The sequence below is a fragment of the Tupaia chinensis genome, unplaced genomic scaffold, assembly GCF_000334495.1.
Source record: "Tupaia chinensis unplaced genomic scaffold, TupChi_1.0 Scaffold143584_1, whole genome shotgun sequence".
In the NCBI taxonomy this organism is placed as follows: domain Eukaryota; kingdom Metazoa; phylum Chordata; class Mammalia; order Scandentia; family Tupaiidae; genus Tupaia; species Tupaia belangeri.
In genome coordinates, this window is record NW_006203430.1 from 4,638,816 (window position 1) to 4,662,961 (window position 24,146).

At 36.3% G+C, this 24,146-nt stretch overlaps 1 protein-coding gene across 2 annotated transcripts in view; it reads left to right on the forward strand.

Moving 5' to 3' along the window:
* Positions 1–19,045, forward strand: part of VAPA (VAMP associated protein A) — a 49,959-nt gene extending 30,914 nt beyond the window's left edge. Inside the window, exons 3-7 of one of the 2 annotated variants that reach the window (XM_006164031.3) lie at positions 1,271–1,374; positions 1,806–1,886; positions 8,489–8,623; positions 14,797–14,970; positions 18,285–19,045. In XM_006164031.3, the coding sequence (XP_006164093.1) occupies positions 1,271–1,374; positions 1,806–1,886; positions 8,489–8,623; positions 14,797–14,970; positions 18,285–18,443 (653 nt within the window). In that variant the 3' untranslated portion in view covers positions 18,444–19,045. The remainder of the gene's footprint in view (positions 1–1,270; positions 1,375–1,805; positions 1,887–8,488; positions 8,624–14,796; positions 14,971–18,284) is intronic. The other variant, XM_006164032.3, reaches the window with a different exon arrangement.
* Positions 19,046–24,146: the final 5,101 nt, after the last annotated feature.

Consider the following 24,146-nt stretch of genomic DNA (forward strand, 5'->3'; position numbering starts at 1 on the left):
TATATATATATATATATAAAAAATTGTTTTCATACATCACACATATGATTGTCTTCCTCTTGTTCTGTGGTCTCCAACCTGAGAATATTGCCATCATAAAGTCACAGCTTTTTTTTTTTTTTTTTAAATTTGTTATAGGGTACATGTGCTTGCTGGGCCAGGGAGAGGGTAGAGAGAGAAAGCAAGTACCTTCCAGGTGGAATGGCCACATCACAGTCCCTTCTTCATTTCTTTTGGAATTTTAGGCATATAAGCTCATGTGCTTGGTTTTTGAATTGAACTACAAATTCAGCCATGTAGGATCTAGCTTCCTTAACCTCCATGTCACCTGCTGGCTGGGTATGAGATTTTAAGTTGCACTGCTTGTCTAATTTTACATTATCACTAAATACCAAAATGAAATCTATGTTACAACTTTTTTTTAAGGTTTGTGCCATAGGATGTGTGCACTCACTGGAGAGAGAGACAGTGAGAGGGAGAGTGGGAAATCACTCATGGAGGAGTGGCCATGTTATAAGCACTTCTCCTACATTCTCTTCCTGAGATTTTGGAATGCATGCACACATGCTTGGTGTGGTTTTCAAGCCACTGGGTCCAAGACTTGAACAGTGGTCGACCATGTGGGACTCCAGTGCGCTAACCACCACGCCACCTGCTAGCCCTATTATAACTAGTTTTAATAGAGTTTACTAGATTTAATTTTAGCTTACAGATATTGTAGTTAATGTTACCAAAATTTTGAAAATAATTATAAACTAAGCTTGGAGGAGTAATTACAGTTTCATACTCATTTTTATTTAATAACCATTTGTTATTTTGTGAGTTGTTAAAGACTTAGTACATCAAAAAAGTAGATAACTTAAAAATAATTGGAATCTTGGGGCCAGGTCTATGACCTAGTGAATAAGGCAGCCAGATCCTGCATGGCTGATGGCACTGTTTATGGCTTGAGAAATAAACTGGATGTGTGTGTGTGCCCAAAGTCCCAAAATGATGAAGTGGAGGAGAAGGGATTGTGGCATGACCATTTCCCATGGGAGTTGCTCTTTTCTTTCTGTCTCTGGCAAGTGCAAACACACCCTTTAGCAACCCCCCCCCCCAAAAAAAAAATTCATAAAATTGTCTCTAGATCTACTTAGTGTAAATAATCCATTGTTTGATTTCTTAAACCCTTTTTAGTTTTCTTTAAATTTGCATATTTGTGAATGAGATAATAGGAATAATAAACAAATACAAAAGACATTATAAAGTGTCCTTTCTTCTTATTTAGTAATGCTACAGCCCTTTGACTATGATCCGAATGAAAAAAGTAAACACAAGTTTATGGTACAGACAATTTTTGCTCCACCAAACACTTCAGATATGGAAGCTGTGGTAAGTATAGAAGTTAAGCAGTATTTATTTGGGGGAATATAGTTGTTAAAACTGTGGGTTTTGTTTAGCTCTCAAGAGAAACCTAGTTAAACCTGTTCTCATTACAGATAATCCTGTCCTTATTTCAAGAATGAAAGATTATTGAAATAGTGTTTCTTAACAAACAATTTAAAAGTGCTGCTAAAAAGAAAGTCTCATGATGTCTGTGATTTTAATGGGTGGTGGCAACAGCTCTAGGATTATATAAAGGTTTTATAATCAGATAAGAATGGCAAGGTGGTCAGTATAGAGGGAAGTGGTATGTTCTGGCTGAACCACAGTTCCTTATTGATGCTCCAAGCAGCTACACTCATCCTTTAGTTATCCCTGGAGCTGAAACCTACTTGCTATGATCATACCTCCTATGTCTCTTGTTTGATTTTATTTTTTAGTGGAAAGAGGCAAAACCTGATGAATTAATGGATTCCAAATTGAGATGTGTATTTGAAATGCCTAATGAAAATGATAAATTGGTAAGTAGGGAAATGTAAGAAAATTGGAAACTGTTAAGCTCTCTAGTTATTTTGATTAATTTTGCTTCTATTTTGTCCTTTCAAGTATGTGCGATGTAACTATTCCACTTGATAAAACTCAGTGCTTAAGTTTAAAAACTTGATACACTCTTTTATGTTTTGTTTTTCTAAGAAGAAAGACTCACTTTTTGGTCCAAGCTGTATGATTGAGAAGAATCATTTAATTCTACAAAATTTTTGCCACTTAAACAACTTATTTTTTAGGAGACATGTATATACATAAATAAAACTAAAGAACAGATATAAACTGCTTTTTGGCAACTACGTAGCAGTAGTCCAGGGATTTAATTTGCATTGGCAAGCAGTTTATTCTAGGTTTGGTTATCATGAGATATTTTGCTTGCTATTGTTTTTGGTCAAAATACTTCTGGTTCTGTTTTTTAGTAAATAATGTTTATGTTGCTTTTCGATTAGTGTGAGGCCATTGCAGTCTGAGAGACTGAGATATTAATGAGTGTAGTTTTAAGAAAGCGGGACCAGCAGATGGATGGTATAATGGTTCTGTCGCTAGGCTCCCACTAAGCGACTGCACTTTGAATCCTGGACCTAGCGGCTTAAAAAACCTCAAGCTGGGTGTTTGTGCGTGTGTGCCCAAAATCCTGAGAGGAGAATGGAGGAGAAGGAATTGCAGCGTGGCCATCCCCCCTGAGGAGTGATTTCTCACGCTCGCTCTCTCTCTCTGGCAAATGCACACGCCCTATAACAAAAATCTTTCTTAAAAAACAAACAAACAAACTAGTAATCCATAAATGTTTAGAGTGGGTTGTACTCACTTTCCCCAGTCTCTGTTCCTGGATTCCTGGATTTCTATATTTTGTTGGAGGAACTTGAAAGGCAATTTTTTGTTTTTGTTTTGTTTTGCCTCATGACTTAGTACATACTACAATATGGGTAAATAGAATTGTTTGGCACAATTTGGTTATCATCTGACTTGCCTTCTGCTTTGATCTGGAGTCCGCTTACCCTATTGAAAAGAAAACATCAGCTTATGCTTAAGTATGTGGGTTCAGTTATTGTATTACTTTTAGAATAAGCTGAAATAATAAATTCCTTGAATGATAATTAGGTGTTGACCAAATTATTATTTAATTTTTTCTTATGAGAGGTAGAGAGATGGGCGGGGGAGGGGAGAAGAGCAAAGTAGGGGTGGGGGAAGATTTTTTTGACATGATCTTGCTGCCATTGAGATCCTCTGCTCCAGCCTCCCAGTTAGCCAGGGTCACAGGGATGTACAACTGTATGTGGCCTCTCCAGGTTGGTCTAGAATTGAACCCAGGCCTTTAATATGACCATAACCTCACATGGTGGTGTTCCCCTGCTTGTGCCATTGTGACTGAGGCTATCAGGTTTTTAAGAGAATTTTTAAAAGTGATTTTGAAGTAATTGCCCAAAACAAAGCTCACAAATGTATGTATACTTAACTGTAAAACAAGGGTTAGGTGTCCATTTTCTTTTACCTAGGATGTTAGGAAGCTAATAGTGTTTAATAGGTCTTGTTGGAACCAAGAAATCACAATAGCACATTGCATTGGTAAGTTAATAGTTTTATTATGTCTTTAAAAATTTAATACATCATTGATATCAGATAACCTAGGCAGCATTTATATTTGTCGTACAAATGTCATTAAAACTTTTTTGGCAGTTTGTTTGAACTGAGATAGTAAGGTCTAAATACTGTTACTGGATAGTATGTCTCTTCACTCTCTTAGTGTAGGTTTCTTTCTGTTTTTCTTTTGCAAATTATTAGAGAAACTACATTTGCCTATTAGACTTTCCACAGAGTTAGATTTTGCTGACTGCATCCTTGTGGTGTCATTTAGCTTTTCTCTGTCCTTTGTCTTTCCTGTAATTGTAACTTAGATCTAAAGGTAAGATATGTTTTTGCTGGGAGCGAGAAGACTTCTTTGTAGGTGGCGATGTATTCTTTCAATTAGGCACGTAACTTTTTTTTTTTAACTAAATTGAGCAGCATTTATGACCAATATATAGATGAGTGGTTCTCATTCAAGGGCATTCTTTCTCGATGTCTACAGACATTTTTAATTGTCACAACTGTGGAGAGGAGTGCTGCCGACATTTTATCTAGTGATTGGATGCCAGGGATGCTGGTCAGCTTCCTAGATATGCAGGACAGCCCCCACAATGAAGAATTCTCTGGCCCAAAATGTCAGTAAAGTTGAGATTGAAAATTTGGCCTAGGCCCATTAATTCTTTTAAGGCTGTGTAATAGTGATACTGCGTCATTCCAACTTGATCTATTACTAAGAATACTGGAGTAATGAGACATTTGTTTGGGCTCATCTAATATTTGTTTGTTTGTTTATTCAGTGATGATAATTATAAAGGCAGAGTAAATGTCTGAGTTTTTATTTAGTTAAACAAAATTTTAAAAACAAATTGGTTCACAAGGACCCCTCATTCTTCCCTCCTTTCCTTCTTCCTTCTCTACCTTCAATATTGTTAAAATTCATTGATTTAAACATATTTGGGTTTTAACTCCTTGAAATTATCATTTTAGATGTTCACATTGTGTGGTAGGAGTTTCTTCAGGTTAGTTCTTGTGTCCTTTTAACTCTAATAGTAGTCTTTGGGTAATTTGCTTGATACCTAATATGGCAAGGTATTTCCAAACTCAGACCTGGAATCAGTCTTTTTCTTTTTTTTTTTTTCTTTCTCAAGAAGCTGTGGGCTCTTTTAGTGGGAGGTCATATTTCAAGACCACAGTCTGGGCACTGGGATAGATTGATTTTTAATTTTGTTAGAATTTTTGTTGAACCATTTTTTTGGGGGCAAGATTATTAGAAAAGAGGCCCCTTCTTCATATGAAGGGACTTTTTTCAAATGGCACAATTTTAGTAAAGCCATGTAAGCAGCACATAGAATGATGCAGACCCCTTTGTTTCTTGTGGTAGTGATTGCATTTATGGTTTGAATATGTCCTTGAAACCCTGGGTAATTAAAAACATACAAAATCCAAAGAAATCCTGGATAATTTAAAATGTGCAAAATCCAGAACATCTTGAGAAGGAGCAGGCAATGCTCTGAACTGTTGCAGTAGTACTTAAATATAGCAATATGATAAATACGGTTTATGATTCTTACTGGTTACTACCTTGTCATTAGGATTTTTGATGAATATTTATAAATATTTGGAATTGACATATCAAGTTTTGCATATAACACAAGCCTTTACATTTTTTAGTATATATTAACGTTTCAGATTTATATAATTAAAGTGCAAAACTGTATTTATACTATACACATATTAGATGTGGCCAAAATCAACTAATGCATATGTTAAAAAAGAAGGGCTAGAACACAATTGCGAGTTTATAAGTTAATGCTTCTCAGAATGTTTTAGATGGGAAGACTTCTGTGATCTAGTGAGTTTGGAGAAATACTGCAAAACTGTGTCTTCCAGAGGGCATTATGATGTGTACTCGTCATATTAAAAAGGCTCTGAAGGGTCAGCTAGTGTTGTGGTGGTAAGGCATCCTGATCCCACATGACTGACTACATGATTCAAGTCCCTGATGCAGCAGCTTGAAAAACATTCCAGTCACGTGTGTGCATGCCCAGAATGCTAAAAGGAGAGGTGGATGAGAAGAGATTGTTGTGTGACCACCCCTCATAGGGGGGGTGTAATCTCACTTTCCTTCTCTCTCTCTCTCCCTCTCCCCTTCCTCTTCCTCCTCTTGTCTCTATCGAGCACATGTCCTCTGGCAAATTTAAAAATTAAAAAGATTCTGAGGAGATCTGCAGTAAAGAAATAGGTCAGTATTTCTTTTTTATTTAATGTCACATAACTTCTCATTGAATATCTGGTGTTTAATGTTACAACTCATTCTTTGTGGAAAATATGAAATCTTAAAAATGTACCAAATATGAACTCTTCTTGATAGTACAGAATATATGAGAAAGTTTTTTTTTTTTATAATGACAAGTAAGGATGAAACCTTTTATATCTGAATAAAAATATTTTTAATACTTATACATGGTAATAAGATTCTGTTGACAATTATAATTTTCCATTTCAGTGTTTTCAGGTGAAGATAAAACTGCTTAACAAGTCATTCTATCTTTGAAATATAGTTTCTTTCTAGTATCCATAGATAAAATTACTTTTTTGAGTTTTTTTGAGAGAGGTTTTTGCTATAGGGTGCTTGTGCTTGCCAGACAGACAGACAGAAAGCGAGAAATCACCCCTCAGGGAGGATGGCCACTCTGCAATCCCTTCTCCTCCATTCTCCTCTTGGGATCTTGGGCATGCACACATGCGCCCGGCGTGAGTTTAAGTCACCGGGTCCAGGACTCGAACCGTGGTCGACTACATGGGAGTTCAGTGATAATAGCCATTACGCTAACTGCTGGTCCCAAAATTACTTAACAGCTTTTTTCTGTGTGTTCATCTTTGCTTTAGTATGAGCTTTGTCTCTTTGGAAATTAGGGCATTATTGGATAGTGTGATGCCTGTGTACAGTCTGTCAGTTTAATTCAGATAAATTGGTCAACTGCTACATGAAGCTGAATTCTGGCTTATACAAATTGATTAAAGATGATACTGCCTTATTTAAAGAAAATATATTTCTAATGTGCAAGATTAACAACTGTTGTGAAACTATGTTAGTAATGTATGTCTTATGATAAAATGAATATTTTGAGATATTCATTTTGACCATTAGTATGTAATGAAAAAGTATGTAAAGCAAAATTTAGATCAGTCTTTAATTTGCTGGTAACAGCTTAAGATTTAAGGTTTAAGTTTCCGGATGGCTTTTGTACTTTATTTAGCCTTATTTCATGTTTAATTGGAGAAATACATATTTAGTTAGTGACTAACGCGTTTATTTTTTGTTTGGTATGTATACATTATGAATAGTTATATTTTCTCATTCTGGAAACGGTGGAAAAGAGCATGTTACTATTTTGTTGTTTTCTTTAGACTTTTTAGGACCTTGATACTGAATGTATAAATAAAATGAGTTTCATGGTTATTTTGTAGGTTAAAAGAAGGAGCCAACTTTAGAAGTGTAGTAGTTGAGTCAGTGTTTTTATTTTTATAGTATAGAGGAATCACCTTTTTGCTGACAGAACCGTCCTAATTTATTCATCTATCATTAGAGTGTGGTATTCTTTTTGGAAAAAACTGATCTGGACCCAGTAAGCCCAAGAACCTTTTTTATTTTAGAATAAAAGTTGGTTCTAAGAATTTTCCTGGGCAAGAGACATAACTAATAACTGTCCATCAACACACCAATACGTGTGGTCATTCTCTTCCTAGAAAACTCTGGTGTGTGACTGGATACATTGCATTCTCTGTGGTCCAGTCTTCAGTTGAGTTTCCAGTGCTTGTACTGTACTGAGAGCTGTTCAGTATTTCCCCGGGTGGTGGTTAGCTGGAGGCACATGTTAATAAAGTGTTGACTGTTTTACAAAATTGGTTGTGTTTAGTTATTATCAACTTTGTGTTGTGAAGTACCTAATGCCCTACTAGTAGTAGTATTTTTTTCACATAAAAACATTTTTTTTTCTTTTTTTGGAGAGGTTTTTGCAATAGGGCGCGTGCGCTTGCCAGAAAGACAGAGAGAGGCAGAAAGCGAAAAATCACCCCCCAGGGTGGATGGCCATGCCACAATCCCTTCTCTTCCATTCTCCTCTTGGGATCTTGGGCACACACGCACACGCGCCTGGTGTGAGTTTAAACCATTCTTTTTGTATAATATTTTCTGTGATAAAGGAATTTGAGAAGATAGGAAGAGAACTGTTAGAGTTAATGGTACACTAACTGGAATGTTATGAGTCTTAAGTTTATTGGTTTGGGGCTGTGTGTGTGTGTCTGTATGCACATGTGTGCATGTGTGGGTTGGGGAAGTTTTTAGTACAAGAGAGGTTAAATCATTACATTTTTGAACCTCAAAGGAAAAAATATCTGGTTGAGTGTTATCAAAGGTAAGAAAACATGAAAGTCCTTGTTTTTCAGATACTAAGTATTTGTTTTTAAGAATTATTTTAACTTTATTTATTTTATTTTTATTTATTTTAATTTGACTAGAGAGAGAGAGAGAGAGAGAGAGAGAGAGAGAAAACAAGCTCTGCTGGGTCCAGGACTCAAAACTATGGTCAGCCATGTGGTAGTCTAGCACCTTAACCACCACGCCACCTGCCAGCCCCCAGATACTAAGTATTAAATAGTAAAACAAGTAAAGGATGACAAAGTTAGAGTTACAATATTTATTTTAGGGCAACCTGAGACTAATAAAATTTATGAAATATATGTTTAATAAGTGAACATAATGCAAGTAGAGTATAGCTAATTTTGTTTGGGAAATAATAGAAAAAATGAGTTCAGAAACTTTTGTACTTTCTGCTTTATCAAAGCTATTACTTATTGGTATTGTTTTATAGGCATAACACATTTTTATCGAGTAAAATGTGAATGTTTCAAAGCTGAATGCTTTCTCTGTCAGTCATTCCCATTGTCATGCAGAAGAATTTTGAGAGTTTGATGTGAATCTGAGAATGTGTTTCCCATGCCATCTCAGGGTATAACTCCACCAGGGACTGCTCCGACTGTCACAGCAATGAGCAGCATCAACAGCACAGTTGCTGCACCTGCCAGTTATCACATGAAGAATGACCCCAGGGGACTCAATGTGTTCAAACAGGAGCAGCAGAAGGTTTGTTGTAGGGAGCTAATAGATGTAGGAGTCTACTAGTGCTACTAATTAAGTTAATGTAGATACCTAGCACATAGTGGTATTATGAGTATATCAGTAGATAGAATTGAATTTTTCAACTATGTTGAAAATTAAAGTAGATCCACAAATCTCTTGTAAATCAAGCATACCAACTGTTTTTTGTTTTTTAAAGGACTTAATAAAATCTTAGTAGTAAACAGGACAAATATAAGTGTCAGCATTGTTATAAAACTGGTAGAATTTTACCTGTAACTGAGATTTGAGGAGCATATACTCCAGAAAATCAAGTCTGCAGCTTGTTTGAGTAGGATAGAAGGTGGAGCGCTATCAGAGGTGTTGGCAGACACCGCTCCTCAGGCAAGTATTTGTGTTTAATAAAAAAGATAAATGAAAGTGCTACTTTATATATTTTGCTATTAGGCACAAATATAGGAACCTCCTCATAACTCGTCATTGATTCATAATGCCCCAGTGTAGGAGAAATTGTGGTTAAATCTCTGAAGTCCTTAGGTCATGATTTAACTTAATAAAGTTTTCATGAGTCTGTATGTGTATATACATTTAGCATTCACACAAGTAAATTAATGATAACAGTGACTTTTGGTAGTGTAACGGGTAATGTATGACTTTCTTTACCATTTCTTCCTTATTGAGAACCGCAAGATCCCTCCCTCCCTGTATCCTAATTTTAACAGGTTCTTTATATTTTCATTTTGACTTTGCAGAGGTTATGTATACTATAACTTTAAAGAAAACATGATCCTTTATCTAAATGTCTACTACTTTTCAATTTTGTGATTTGGAGTTACTTGCTTTTGGTCCTAGAGAAACAGTACTTCAATTCTTTAAAATAGAAAAAAAAATCTTCAAGTAACCTTGTTATTCAAATATTTATTCCACTGGTTAAGACTTTAATTCTGCTTTTCACATTTCATGCTCACTCCTGGCTTTAGCCTTTTCTTTCATTTAGGTACATATATATACCTTATCATAATAGTTATAAGAAAGTAATCCTGCTATTCTGTCCTTTGACTCCTATGTTCTTCTCAAGGCCTCATTACAAACACCTACTCTGCCTTGTATGAGGGGACTTCAGAAAGTTTGTGGAGAGGCCAGACAGTGATATAGGGGCAAAATGTGTTGCTCTTCGGGGTAATGAAGAAGGGGTAAAATGTGTTGCTCTTTGGGGTAGTCCCACATGGGAAGGTTCTTGGTTTAAGTCCAGGGACTTACTCTTGAGTATGTAGGGCACATGCTTGCCTATTATCTGGGGCTGTCTGAAAGCTAGAGGTGGATCTTGGTGTCAAGACTTTGTAAGGGATGCTGTCTCTTTATTCCTCTCTTGCTCATGGAAGAAATAAATATCGAGCTTTTAAACGGTTTATGGAAAAATGGAATTAAAAGTATGAATTTATTTTGGTGCAAATATCTTTGAAATTTATACATACTTTTTTCATTGTATGTATTTTCTAAGACCTTTTGAAGACCTCTCGTGTTTTTCCTTTCTGCTTCTGTTTTAAAACTCTAGCTTTCCCTTTCTGATTACGCACAATAGAATTACTTGGATTATTGGAATTGAAATTCCAGTGGTGGTTGAAAAGGCATACAGAGGGGCCGGCAAGTGGCATGGTGGTTAAAGGCGCTGGACTCCCACATGGCCGACCACGGTTCAAGTCTCAGACCTGGTTGCTTGCTATCTCACTTCCTCTCTCTCTCTCTCTCTGTGTCTCTCCTTGATCAAACTGGAAAATAATGATGATAATAATAAATAAAGTTAAATAAAATAATTAAAACAAAAAGAAAAGGCATACAGACTCATAACTCATAGATGGAGAAGAATTGCTGCATATAGTTCAAATAATATAAAATAATGGAAAATGTACAAGTTATGTTATCTTATTTGATCAGCATTGACCTTTCAGCTTACCTAAGTTGTAGTGTAAAATACAAATTAATGTAATGTTACTATTTGTCAGTTTACTGAGGTTCTCAACATGTCGAATCCCTCTAGTTTGCTTGTCTTATGGGTCTCAGAACAATCAGTCTCCTTTTTCTGGATCAGTCTGAAGCAAACCTCATGGAACAAGTTCTTTTCCTGGAGTGAAAACCTCAGTAATGGAGCTCTTGAGTGGAAGCATGTACTTAAAATCACGCCTTAGTGTCTCCCATCAAGTTTTCAGATTGTCACTACACTAGCGACTTAGTCCTCCTCTTTTAATCCCCAACTAAGTTAGTTTATATATGGTTATACTTTACATATACATAAATAAATTAGATTTCTTTGCATCTGCGTATGTTGACTGTTTTGTAGGGAGCCTAAATAATATGTAATATAACCATACTCTGTAATGTTTTTCATGAGTTAATTAGTTCGATTTTGAAGTGTGTTCAAAGCTTCTTAAATCTTTGACATTTTAGTCCTTATGCTCCACAAATCAGTTGTGGCATTTCTTCTCCTTTTTGTTAAAAAAACAGTATAACATCATCAAGAACAATTTTAATAAAAGAGAAAAATCTGCCACCATAAGAAAATATTCATTGATGCCTTACTTAAATCCCCCACAATGGGCATGTGTCCATCAGTTATCTAACAGAAGTAAAATGTTTAAGTAATTTTGGTAAGGTACAGAACAGTATTTAATAATTAAATTCAATAATTAATGTTTAATATTAAGTTTAATATTTAAATTTAATTAATATTTAATTTTGAAGTCATTAAAATATTAACTGAAATGTGTGAATATAAATGAATGAAAATAAAAGTTTTTATATGATAATTTTATAAAATGCATATACATGAAAAATATTAGAAGATAATTAAAAAATACTTATGTTGGGATGATAAGAATATGGGCAGTTTTTTTTTTTTTTGAGAGGTTTTTGCTATAGGGTGTGTGTGCACTCACCAGAAAGACAGAGACAGACAGAAAGAGAGAAATCACCCCCTGGGAGGATGGCCACACCACAATCCCTTCTTCATTCTCCTCTTGGGATCTTGGGCATGCACATACATGCGCCCGGTGTGAGTTTAAGCCACCAGGTCCAGGACTCGAACCACAGTCAACTATATGGGAGTCCAGCGACATAGCCATTATGCTAACTGCTGGTCCCAGAATATGGACAATTATTTCTTTTCCCCTCATAATTTGCAAATTTCTAGAAATATTTTTAGAGAGATTTTTGCTATAGGGTGTGCGTGCTCACCAGAGAGACAGAGACAGAGAGACAGAAGCAAGAAATCACCCCCTGCCCCCAGAGGGTATGGTCATCCCACAATCTCTTTTCTTCCATTTCCCCCTTCAGGATTTTGGGCAGATTGGCACAAGTGCCTGTAGCAAATTTTAAGCCACTGGGTCTGGGACTTGAACTGTGATCAACTACATGGGAGTCCAGCAATGTAACAGTTATGCCATTTTCTGGTGCACAATTTCTGGAGTTTTAGGAATTTATTTAAAAATAAAAACCTAGTTGTAGGGCTAGTCCTGTGGCCTGGTGGTTAAGGGAGCTGAATGCCACATGGCTGACCACACAATTTGAATCTAGTCCTTGTTGCTTGAAATGCAACCCTGGTTTCATGTGTTTGTGAGCCCAAAATCCAGAAAGGATGGAGAAATGGAGGAAAAGGGATTGTGATGCATTCATTGGGTGGTCTTTCTCTCTGTGTCTCTCTCTCTCTTTCCCACTGACTCATTCTGGTGAGCCCATGTGTCCTCTGGCAAAATATTTAATATACCCATTTGTGAAGTGCTTGATGAGTCCTCATTTGTTTTTCTCTTCATCATTAGCTTTGTATATACTTTAATTTTTTAATTTAATTTCAGTTCTCTTTTTTAATTTTTTGCCAGAGGTCATGTGCACTTGCCTAAGACAGACACAGAGAGAAAGCACCCCCATGAGGGGTAGTCATGTCACAGTCCCTTCTCCTCCAACTCCTCCTTTTGGACCTTTGGGCACCCATGTCATGTATACGTTTCTCAAGCTGCTGGGGCCAGGACTTGAACTACATAGTGGACTGTATAGTATCCATCTGGCTTACCCACAGTGCCACAGGCTGGCCTAATTTCTTCTCAATTTTTTTTTAACAACTAAATATTGTTTCAGTTTTAATATTATTAACCATCTATCTACTTTTATAGAGGAAGTTTGCTTGCCAATCCTTACTTATTTTCACAGATTGGATGTGTGCTAGGATGCAATTTGAAAAAATAACTCTAAAATGAATTCTAAATACTAGTAAAGAGAGTAAGAAAGACTACTGGCAATGAGCAAATATACTTAAAACAAAATTGTAAGTGTAGAGGTGGGTGGGATTGGTTGGGTGTGGTGGAAGCTAAGGTAAAGGAAAAAAAAGGTGGCTAAAGGAAAGCTCAGAGAAGAAATTACAGCAGCCTTATTAAATAATCTCTTAACTGTGAAGCCTGAAGAAAAATGGGAAAATCTGCTGACGGGTTAAATATGGTGTTGTATATTAGAACCTTATTTTAACATGATTTAAGTTTTACATGAATTTAGGCAGACTGATAAAATCATATCTCTTTCATAAGAAACACTTATTTTGTCCCTTAAAAGTTTCTTTACACTTTTTTTTCCCTTTTTTGGGGGAGAGGTTTTTGCTATAGAGCGCACGTACTCGCCAGAAAGACAGAGAGAGACAGAGAGACAGAAAGAGAGAAATCATCCCCCAGGTGGGATGGCCACCCCGCAATCCCTTCTCCATTTTCCTTGGGCACACACACATATGCGCCCGGTGTGAGTTTAAGCCAACAGGTCCGGGACTCAAACCGCGGTCGACTACATGGGAGTCCAGTGACATAGCCATTATGCTAACTGCTGGTCCCCAAAATTTCTTTACACTTAAGTTTGGCAGCAGGGATTGTGGTACGTGTCCACCTCTGATAAGTCTTAAAAGTGAGTACTGTGTAATGCCATAAAGTTGATCATGAAAATGCCTTTGTTAGTAGTTTGGGTTTATGTTTTTACCTGAAATTTTGTTTTAGCAAGTAAAAAATTAATTAAAAAAGACTTGTTACACTAATAATGTGTGCAGTGGTGTAAAAGATGTTAGGATGGGGGCCAGCAGGTGTTATGGTGGTTAAAGGTGCTGGACTCCCACACGGCCAACTGTGGTTCAAGACCCGGACCTGGCAGTTTGCTTTCTCACTTTCTTTGTCTCTCTCTCTCTCTCTCTGGTCAAATAAAAAAAAAAAAAAAAGATGTTAGGATTAAGAATGTTGAATCATCTTAAACTGCAGACCCAAGGCATCTTTAGGTGCTGCAGTAAATTTAATTTCCAGGCTGTACTGGCTCTAAGTGGTTAATTGCTGGTGAAGGTTAAGATTTGGAGCCCATAGTTTTTGAAAGTGAATACTGCAATGATTCTGGTGTTAAATTACATGAAATAAAGGAAACAGTGCAGTGATGGTTTGAAAGGATCACTTATATTTGAATTTAAAATAGATGTCTTAACTCTCTTCCCTTTTTTCTGTAATGATGTTTTTATCTCCTTTTCAGTATTTATGTCTTTCAGTTATTTATTTATTTTTTTACATTAATAGAAGTTAGGTTTTCTTTTCAATTTTTTCTTAGGTAGTTCCAGATTTCTTTGGAGTGATTCTAATAATATCCCCCTGACCCCCCAGTACCTCATTTGAATTGCAGAATCAGAGCACTGAAAATGATCTTTGTGTTTGGATTTTGGATGGTATCGGTCATTCAGCATACTTTCATTGAATAACTACTGTTGGCCATAGTGCTGGGTTTAGGGGTTAAGTACAAAGAGAAATGGCTCTTGCTCTCCCAGCCTTTGAAGTATTGTAGGAAAAAAACTTCAAAAATACGTAATTATGATGTATGATAAGTGCTATGGTAGAGGTAAGTGCCAAGGGATGTGGGAGTAGAGGGAGTGGTCTGTTTATTTTGACTGATCTGTGACATTTACTGACTTTATCCTTTTTTTAAAACCATTCACAGATGAACATAACATTTGATATTTTAAAAAATGATCTTAATGAAATTAAAAATTGTCAGAACTATTCATGTAAAGACTTTTTTTTGGAAAAGAAAGATGTGGAATTTACTTTTTTAAAAAATCTGTTTACAACTTGTAAGGAGATTTTTTTAGTTTAAAAATTCCCAATATCTTTGTAATACAGAATGACATGGAACCTAGCAAAACTGTTCCACTGAATGCATCTAAACAAGATGGACCCATGCCAAAACCACATAGTGTTTCACTCAATGATACCGAAACAAGGAAGCTAATGGAAGAGTGTAAAAGACTTCAGGGAGAAATGATGAAGCTATCAGAAGAAAATCGACACCTGAGAGTAAGTTCTGCTGATTGAAAATAAGTTAGTTGAAATGAAAGTTCAGGATATATGAGTATTATTTGGCCACTTATTAAATTAGTTGCTAAATTTATCCTTGGTCACGTCTTTCTTTTCTACAATATGATCATGTCTGTCCTGACTTTTGTTCTCCATCCTACCCCATTTTTACAGTCTTCAGTATGACTTCTCATTGCCTTACGAGTTCCTTACCTTAGTGGACTTCTGAGTTATTCGTGATCTGGCCTGTGGTATTGCTAGCTTCATCTTTTACTTCTATCATTTTTCACTTTCTGTACTCCAGTCATACCAAACTGTAACTGTGCTGTCCCATACTATAGCAACTGGTCATATGGAGCTGTTGAACACGTGAAATGTTTTTTTTTAGTTCAAATTTAGATGAACTTCTCCAAAGTCACACTGACGTTGAAAACTTAGTACCAGAGAAGTAAAATTTTCTTTTTATTTTTGTTGCATGTTTAAATAGTATTTTTTAAAAAATTAGTTTGAAATTTTCTTAAAAATAATTTTACTAAATTTTTAAATTTCTTTTTTAATTGCTAGAGGGCATGTGTGCTTGCCAGAGAGAGGCAAGAGAGAAGGAGCAAGCATCCCCTGATGGGCATGGTCATGTTATAATCTCCTTTGTTTTTCTATCCTGTTGGGATTTGGGGCATGTATACACATGTGCCCAGTGTGTTTTTCAAGCCACTGGGGCTGAGATTTTAACCCTGGTCATCCATTGACTCTGGCCCATAATTTTGCCTCAGCCTTCTGAGTAGCTGGGACTGCAAGCGTGTGCCACTGTGCCTGGTTTATATGGTGAATCAGGAATCAAATCTGGGCCTCCCCTGTGGCCTCAGTCTGCTGAGTAGCACTAGTAGTGTTTGCTACTGCTGCTGCTTTATAAACATGCAATTAGAAAATTTAAAATAATTTGGTCATTGGAAAAGTCATGATGTGTTTTGCTGTGTACAAATGTGTCATGACTTTTCTGGCAACCCAATATATATGTGGCTTACATAATATTTGTGTTGGACAGCATTGGATTAAGAGTATCTTGAAAAGGCCTCTGTTTTATTACCTTCCTTTTGTACTAGTATAAACTATTCCCTTTGACCGGAAGGCCCTGAAATCCTGTTTCTACCCATGCAGCATGTATATACATACATAGTTACTTTTTGATACTGAATTCTTGTCATTTTTCAGTATAGCCTTTTTTTAAAGTGTGCTATAGGGTGCATGTGCTTGTGGCTGGCGGGGTTGGAGAAGGGAATGAGAAAACACCTCTTGAGGGGGGTGGGCATGCTACAATCCCTTTTCCTCCCTTCTTTTGTGATTTTGGGCACTCATTCACATGTACCTGGATTGTTTTTTAAGCCGCCAGGTCTGGGACTCAAATCACCAAGTCAGCCTTGTGGGATCCAGCCACCTTAACCATCATGCCGCTGGCTGGCCCATTATAGCCTTTTATGGGATTCCCATCCCCTCAAAAAGAAAGGTTGTTTTGGACTCACTTCCTTTGTGTTCCCACTGTACTGAATATCTTACTGCTCCTTTTAGAGGTCTTTTTTCCTCTAGTGGGTAGTAGTACTAATTTCAGTACTTGAATACCTTTACTTTGTTTGAAGTATTTTACATCAAAGTAGGTAATACAAAAATGCGTTTAAGTAAGTAAGCTAAATTATGGTAGTTAATCTTCATTTAATTATCCCTCTGTTAAGTGTAAGGAATTGCACTCTGAATCAAAAGCCACTGTGTTGGCAGTTGATGTATGAGCTGCTTCCTGAAATCTTTTTCTAACCTGAATTTTTGTGACTGTCTCTTACTATTCCATGGTACTCTCTAGAGGGCCTCCTGCCTTCAGCACCTGTCTAGATAAGGGAAAGGATCTATTTCATACTATACCATGAATTTTTTAGGATGCTGTTCATTACTTTATCTTCCATGACTTCCATAGTTCTGTACTTGGATGAAAGTTGTACTCTTTAGGGTACTCAATAGGTATTTATTCAAAAGCCCTGTTTTGTTTCGTGCTAGGGAGGGGAAAAGTAGGAATGATAGGAATGACAGGGAGAAGACAGGGAATAGGTTGCGTAACAGACATAAGGTAAAATCCTGTGCGTAGTTGACAAGTGCAAGTATTTTTTCCAAGGCCACACTGCACACATACTGTTAGGACAACTGTCTGCCTATTGCTTTCCTATGGGAATCCTGACCCCTTAAAACCATAGGCTGTATACAGCTTTCTACATCAGTCTTAAAACTGTTTGAAATGGTATCAGTAAGAATGAAGCAGCCTCCTCTTGCCTGAAGGAGCTAAGTAATTGACACAGAGAAGCAACCTCAATTTCTAGTCCAGGTGCAGAGTTTCAAATAGGGGGAGTCCTGTATACGGCTTTCCACATTGGCCTTAATATGAGGACCAGACCTGATGCTGAGCCTTTTATAAACAGCTTTTCCTGTTGTTAGAACCCTGCATTACTTAAATTTCACCCTAAGCTTTTCTTGTTCCCCCGGTCCTATAATTTCCTCTCTTCTTTGAACAGAATACCCCTGTTCGAGTCTGCTGTTTGGGTCCTCTAATTATAATGAATTAGTAAACCTATCAAGACTACAAGTTTGTACCTGGTAGTCTTTTGCTGATTGGACTAGGACATATGTTACCAATTCAAAATAATTGTGAGCCACCTTGGAAATAAGTGTATGCACAAAACTTTTTTTTTTTTTTTTTTTAAGAATTATTCACTTGATTTATTTATTATCGTTATTATTATTTTCATATGAGTTTGCCAGAGGAAGAGAGAGAAAGGGAGAGTGAGGAAATAATCTGCCAGGTCTGGGACTTGAACTGTAGTTGGCCATGTGGGAATTTCAGTGCCCTAACCAGCATGCCACCTGCTGGCCCCACAGAACTCTTTAATTGAACTAATTTTAGTGCTTTTTTTTTTTTCCTATAAAAATATAAGGTTTTTAGGAATATATTTCGCAGCTCCCGCTTTTAAAATCAGTGTTAATGAGGTAAAATTTACCACATCAAATCACCCTTTGTAAGTGTACAATTCAATGATTTTTCTTAGTAAATATGTAGAGTTATGCAGCATCACTGTAGTATAGTTTTAGAATATTTCCTTCATCACAGAAAGTTTCTGTGGTTAGCAGTTAATCCCTGTTCTTATCCCTAGCCATAGGTAGGTAAACCACTGATCTGTTTTCTGTCACTGTAGGTACTTAGTCAGTAGGCCGATTATATGCATATTTATTTTTAAAACTTCTTTTTGTATGTGTCTTTTTTTTTCTTCTTCCCCTCCTAGGATGAAGGCTTAAGGCTCAGAAAGGTAGCACATTCGGATAAACCTGGATCAACCTCCACTGCGTCCTTCAGAGATAATGTCACCAGTCCTCTCCCTTCACTTCTTGTTGTAATTGCAGCCATTTTCATTGGATTCTTTCTAGGGAAATTCATCTTGTAGAGTGAAGCATGCAGAGTGCTATTTTTTTTTCTCTTGACCAGAAAAAGATTTGTTTACCTACCATTTCATTGGTAGTATGGCCCACGGTGACCATTTTTTTGTGTGTACAGCGTCATATAGGCTTTGCCTTTAATGATCTCTTACGGTTAGAAACAATAAAAACAAACTGTTCGGCTACTGGACAAATTGTATATTACCAGATCATCACTAGCAGATGTCAGTTGCACATTCAGTCCTTTATGAAATTCATAAATAAAGAATTGTTCTTTCTTTGTGGTTTTAATAAGAGTTCCAGAATTGTTCAGAGTCTTGTAAATGTTATTTTAATAATCCCTTTAAATTTTATCTGTTGCTGTTACCTCTTGAAATATGATTTATTTAGATTGCTAATCCCACTCATTCAGGAAAAGCCAAGAGGTATTCTGTGGGGAAATGGTGCCTCTTACAGTGTAAATTTTCTCCTTTACCTTTGCTAATATCATGGCAGAATTTTTCTTATCCCTTGTGAGGCAGTTGTTGACTGAGTTTTTCATCCTTACAATCCTGTCCCATGGTATTTAACAAAAAAAAAAAAATAAAACTGTTAACAGATTCTTGCTCGATAGCTTGTTTGTGTCTGTCGTGTCATTAGAGGTGGGTATCAGGGAGTCCACTGTATGGTAATTTGAAGTTAATAATGCTTAATTTTCTCTTACATTAAAACTGTCTTGGTTTATTACAGTATTTGTAATTAAAAATCCTCTCTAGGGAGTGGGATTGATAAAATTTAAAGCTTCTTTTGGTATTTTGGAAAATCAGTTTGTTTTCAAGATAACATGAAATAAGCAAATGCCATGAGAATAAGAATACTGTCATTTTAGTGAGTTTATGTGTGTGCCATGTGGCAGTGTTACATTTATCTTGCTCCATTCTTACCAGGTTCTTTTAACTATCTTACTAAGATGTATTCTCCATAGGTTTAAAGTATTTTTTAATCAGCATAATAATTATTACTTTATAACATACTTCATAATAGTTAAAAGTAGGTATTTTTCCATGCCCAATTTGACACTCAGAATAAATTTTTATTATGAAAATTTGATATTACTGAACAAGCCTTGGCAGTTTTCTCTGTGAAAAATGACCTTTCCCTTTGCAAATCTGTTAACCATGTGAAGTGCATTTTCAGTATATGCACTATAGTGTTCTGATACTTTCCTGCACTTACTCTTATGTCTTCACTTATTTGTACTAGGATAGAACATTTTGGAACAAGAGAAAACAGGTTTAGTTCTTCAACTGAGTATAGACTGATAAAAATGAATTTTGATTCTTGGAAATAGGTGTTGGCTTACAAAAGATGCATTCTACCTGAAGAGAAATTGGATTTGAGACCGGATGTGGTGCAGTGAAGTATGTTAGGCCCAGGTCTGCATGAACATTTTTTAAAAACATGAAATATTCCAAAGTATTTTGATTGCTTTTTTATTTCAAATGTGTTTTGAATTTGTCAGATCACCTGTACTGCGTATGTGCTTCGTGATATATTTTATAAAATATCTTGCTTGTGTGCAGAACTTACTAAACAAGCATTAGTAATGCTTATCCATTACCAGCATGCTGCTGCAGAAAATGTTTCCATTGCTCTGCATTACTGTTACTGTAAAACTTCCTTCCCTTTCTGATAACTGGAAAAGCATGCTTTAAAAACTCTTTGTTTTCATCCCATAAAGATCGGTAATGTTTTGGTTTAAAGCTTCCTGTATAATCTAGCATTATTGGTGATAAGTATCAAGCTTGGTATTTCATAGCTTTTATTATTATTTTTTAATTAAGTTCTCAAAAATTTAGCAAAGTCCCGTTTTATGGGATTGCTTTTTGGAATTCATTTTGTTCAACCCCTTTGTCTATAGTTGAGGAATGAGGCCTTACAAGGGTTAAGAGAATTTTCCCCGTGTCTCACAGGTGGGTAGAGGCAGAGCCAGAACTTTTGGCTGTAATTCAGTGTCTTTTCTGGTAGCTTTTTTGGGAAAAAAATAATTGTCTTCATTCTGGCAGATGACTGAAATAATAAACATAAGTTGCTATTTGATAAGTAATGTGAAATTTCCTATCATGTGACTGTTATGGTCTCATGTATACAGTTGGTTTTGGTGTATGCTAGAAATGACCCTGATAATGGTAATAAACATTACAAAATGCAATGTATTTCTAGATAAATATTTTACAAACTATGCATTATGCAATGGTTGGTTTTGAGATAGAATGTAGTCTGGGTAGCATCTTCATAATAAAATATATGTTGGCCTCATATGTCATTACGTATCACAGGAGATGCTGTGATTGTATAGAAGATTTCATTTCTATTATTTTTAATTACTGTATGAAATGTGATCAGATTATTTTACTACCAACAGTTATACCTTCAGAGAGTCCAACTTGTATTAATTCATTGAAACTATATTGATTAAATTGTTTGTCTTCATTCCTTTTATGTTCAGAAATTTTTGCTTTGTCTACACCCGCTTACTTGTGTATGTAAGCATGAGGAGAATTCACTATTGCGAATACTAAAATTACAATCAGATCACTAAGGCCTTAAGTTCATTTGTGATGCTAGATGCACTACCTTCCTTCATTTTTTTCTATAAGTTACTTTAACTTTGGCCATTCTTGTATTTGTGAGAAACAAATGTAATAATTGTATTCTGAGTGTGTGTTAAATTATGTTTAAAAAAAAAATGACCCTTAGAGAAAAGTATGTAGCAAATTCAGAAATTTTGATTAAGAAAATATATTTAAAATTTCCCCTTAAAAGTATCTTAGCTCAGGACCAGCAGATGACAAAATGGTTATGTTGCTGGATTCCCACTTAGTTGACTGCAGTTCAAGGCTTGGACCCAGTAATTTAAAACTCACGGTGGGCGTGTATGTGTGCATACCCAATATCCCGAGAGGAGAATGGAGAAGAAGGGATTATGACGCGGCCTCCCCTTCCCCAGGAATGATTTCTCGCTGTCTCTGTCTCACCAGAAAGTGCATGCGCCTTATAGCAAAGATCTCTCTAAAAGAAAAAGGTATCTTAGCTCAGGAGTTCTAAAATTGATATTGTCTGGTAAGAGAATTACTTTTGGATTGTAATCTTTCAAACTATACCACTTTGAAAATAAGGTAAAAAGAAAAATCCTGTTCCTTACATAGGGAATATATATCCAAATTATGATCTGCCACTTTAGAAATATTCAAGTTAATAGTTTTCCTCAATCTCTTGCACATTCCTATTGATTAAGTGTGCATAGGTTTTTTGAAAGTTGACCATTCAGAGAGTTAGGGAACAATCAGTGCTTATCATGTGGGCAAACAACATATCAGAAGGTAAATAAATGGTCCTTATTTTCTAGCTTTCAAGGGAAATTACTGCATGAATAAATACACTGTTTAAAAATTTGGTGAAGTGTCATTTTCCTTCCCACAATTAAAAAAAAATTATTTTGATAGATACAATGGTTTATATATTTATGTTCTGTTAAGCAGTGGTAGCCAGTTGTTTGTTCTGATGGCAGATAGTCGCATGCTTAGTGATGTACAGGTTACATGTAGTTTAGTAGGAGCCTGAGGATGGCTGGCTTTTTGGTTCCCCACTTGACAGACCACTGTTGGTAGAAGCTATGCCTCTGACAGTTTGGTGCAGGGACAGTGGTATCTTGGGAATGTGCAGTGGGGGTAGGGGGGAGATTGGTACAGGCAAATTTGGATATCCTTAAGGAAAAAGAAAATTTTAACTTTTTGTACATTTGTGGTTATAGCAGTAGTATGTATATTTTAGGCAATTCGGAAAATAATTTAAAAAATAATGCTACATTCTGTTCTGCATCAATTTCAAAGAATATTTTACTTGTTTCCTTTTAATAATGTACTTTATAATTGCTAATTACATGCGTCTTAGTTTCTTTTCCCCCTACTTAAAAATAACAATTTCCAAAGTATAAGCGATTGCAAAAGTATTTTACTTTAGTTTTACAGTCACTTTCTTGCTTAAGGTTATGGACATTTTATTTATAATGTTACACAATACTATTTTTATTTATTTATTTATTTTTTCCCAGTGGTATTTGTCATGGCAATACATTAACTCATGTGATGAGCTTAAAAAAATATTACAGATACTGGAACCAGCAGTTAGCGTAATGGCTATGTCACTGGACTCCCACGTAGTCGACTGCGGTTCGCTTCCCAGACCCAGTGGCTTAAACTCAACGCTGAGCGCGTGTGCATGCGTGTCCAAGATCCTGAGAGGAGAATGGAGGAGAAGGGATTGCAGCGTGGCCATCCCCCCTGGGGGGTGATTTCTCGCTTTCTGTCTGTCTGTCTCTGTCTGGCGAGCGCACATGCCCTATAGCAAAAACCTCTCCAAAAAAAAAAAAAAAAGCTACTGAGCCATAACAACACACCCAAAGATACTAATTGATTTGTTGTGAATAGTAATTTTCTCATAAGCATCAGTCATTTTAATCTATAACTAGACAACTGCTTCATAGTTTTTTAAATGCCAAAGATGATACAAAAAAGTTTCATTAAGATGTTAAGTCCTACAATACAGGGAAACTCTTCAGAAATTTTAGCTTTTAAAAAATACTAGGAGTCTCTGATTGAGGTAATGCAAAGTTTGCTTAATGCAAAAATTGTCTTTGTAAAGTTAGGATTGTTAGAACACCAGTACAGGTTTGTAATTTGTAAGTAAATGTGAGCTGTCAGTACAAAAATAAAAACATTGAGGAATTTTATAGGTTTCTGTTTTAATTACCAGTTTGGTGATGAAGTGATCATCTACACAAGATATTTATTTTATCCATTATGTATTTCTCAAAGCATAAGTTGGCTTTCCAAGTATAAGATGGTTTTTGCCCTGAGATAGAAGGGTTAGAAAGAGCAACAAAGAGGCTCAAGCTGCTCAGCTTGAGCGCATCAGGAACCCCCACTCAGACTTCTGTGGGAGAGGAAGGGCTGCTTTGGCCCTGCTCTGGCCTTCCTGAACCAGCACCTGGTTTTTTGCAGTCCCTGAGATAGGAACAACAGGGAGGCCTAAGGCACTGGGCTTCAGCTCATCAGGAACTCTGCCCAGCCTGCTGTTGGGAGAGGGACTGGTTTTGACCTGCAGGGTGTGTGATGTGGTCTACTACCTTACATTCTATCTATCCAGCTTAATCTCCAGCCACATTGGGAACAGAAAGGTTTGGTGTACGTGAACCAAACACTTGAAGAGGAGGAATTCTGTCCCTAAAACCACCCTAGTAATAAAAGGAGAGAAACTCCCCTCTGAAAACCTGAACCCCCAAACTCTTACTGTGGAGTCCACACTCCCATTCACAGGAGAGGAGGGAAACTGACAGAGCTAGTGCTTCCCTATGGTTAGAGAAGGCCATAAGCACACAGCTATAGAAACATATTCCAAAGAAGGAAGAAGAATTGAGTATATTACCAGATGGATTAAAAAAATCAAAGCAGTGCCCCCAAGAAATAGAAAACTAGGAAATATCTCCTCCTCAAGGGAACATAACTCACTAACAATGGGTAAAACAGACCAGGAAAAAGGTAAAAGAATTCAAGATATTCTAACAAACCAGATGCAGAAGAAAACAATTCCAGAAGATGAGAAAATCCTTCCATGACTTGAAGAAGGAACTCCATAAACAGACACTGAGAAAGAATCAAACAGAACTTCTG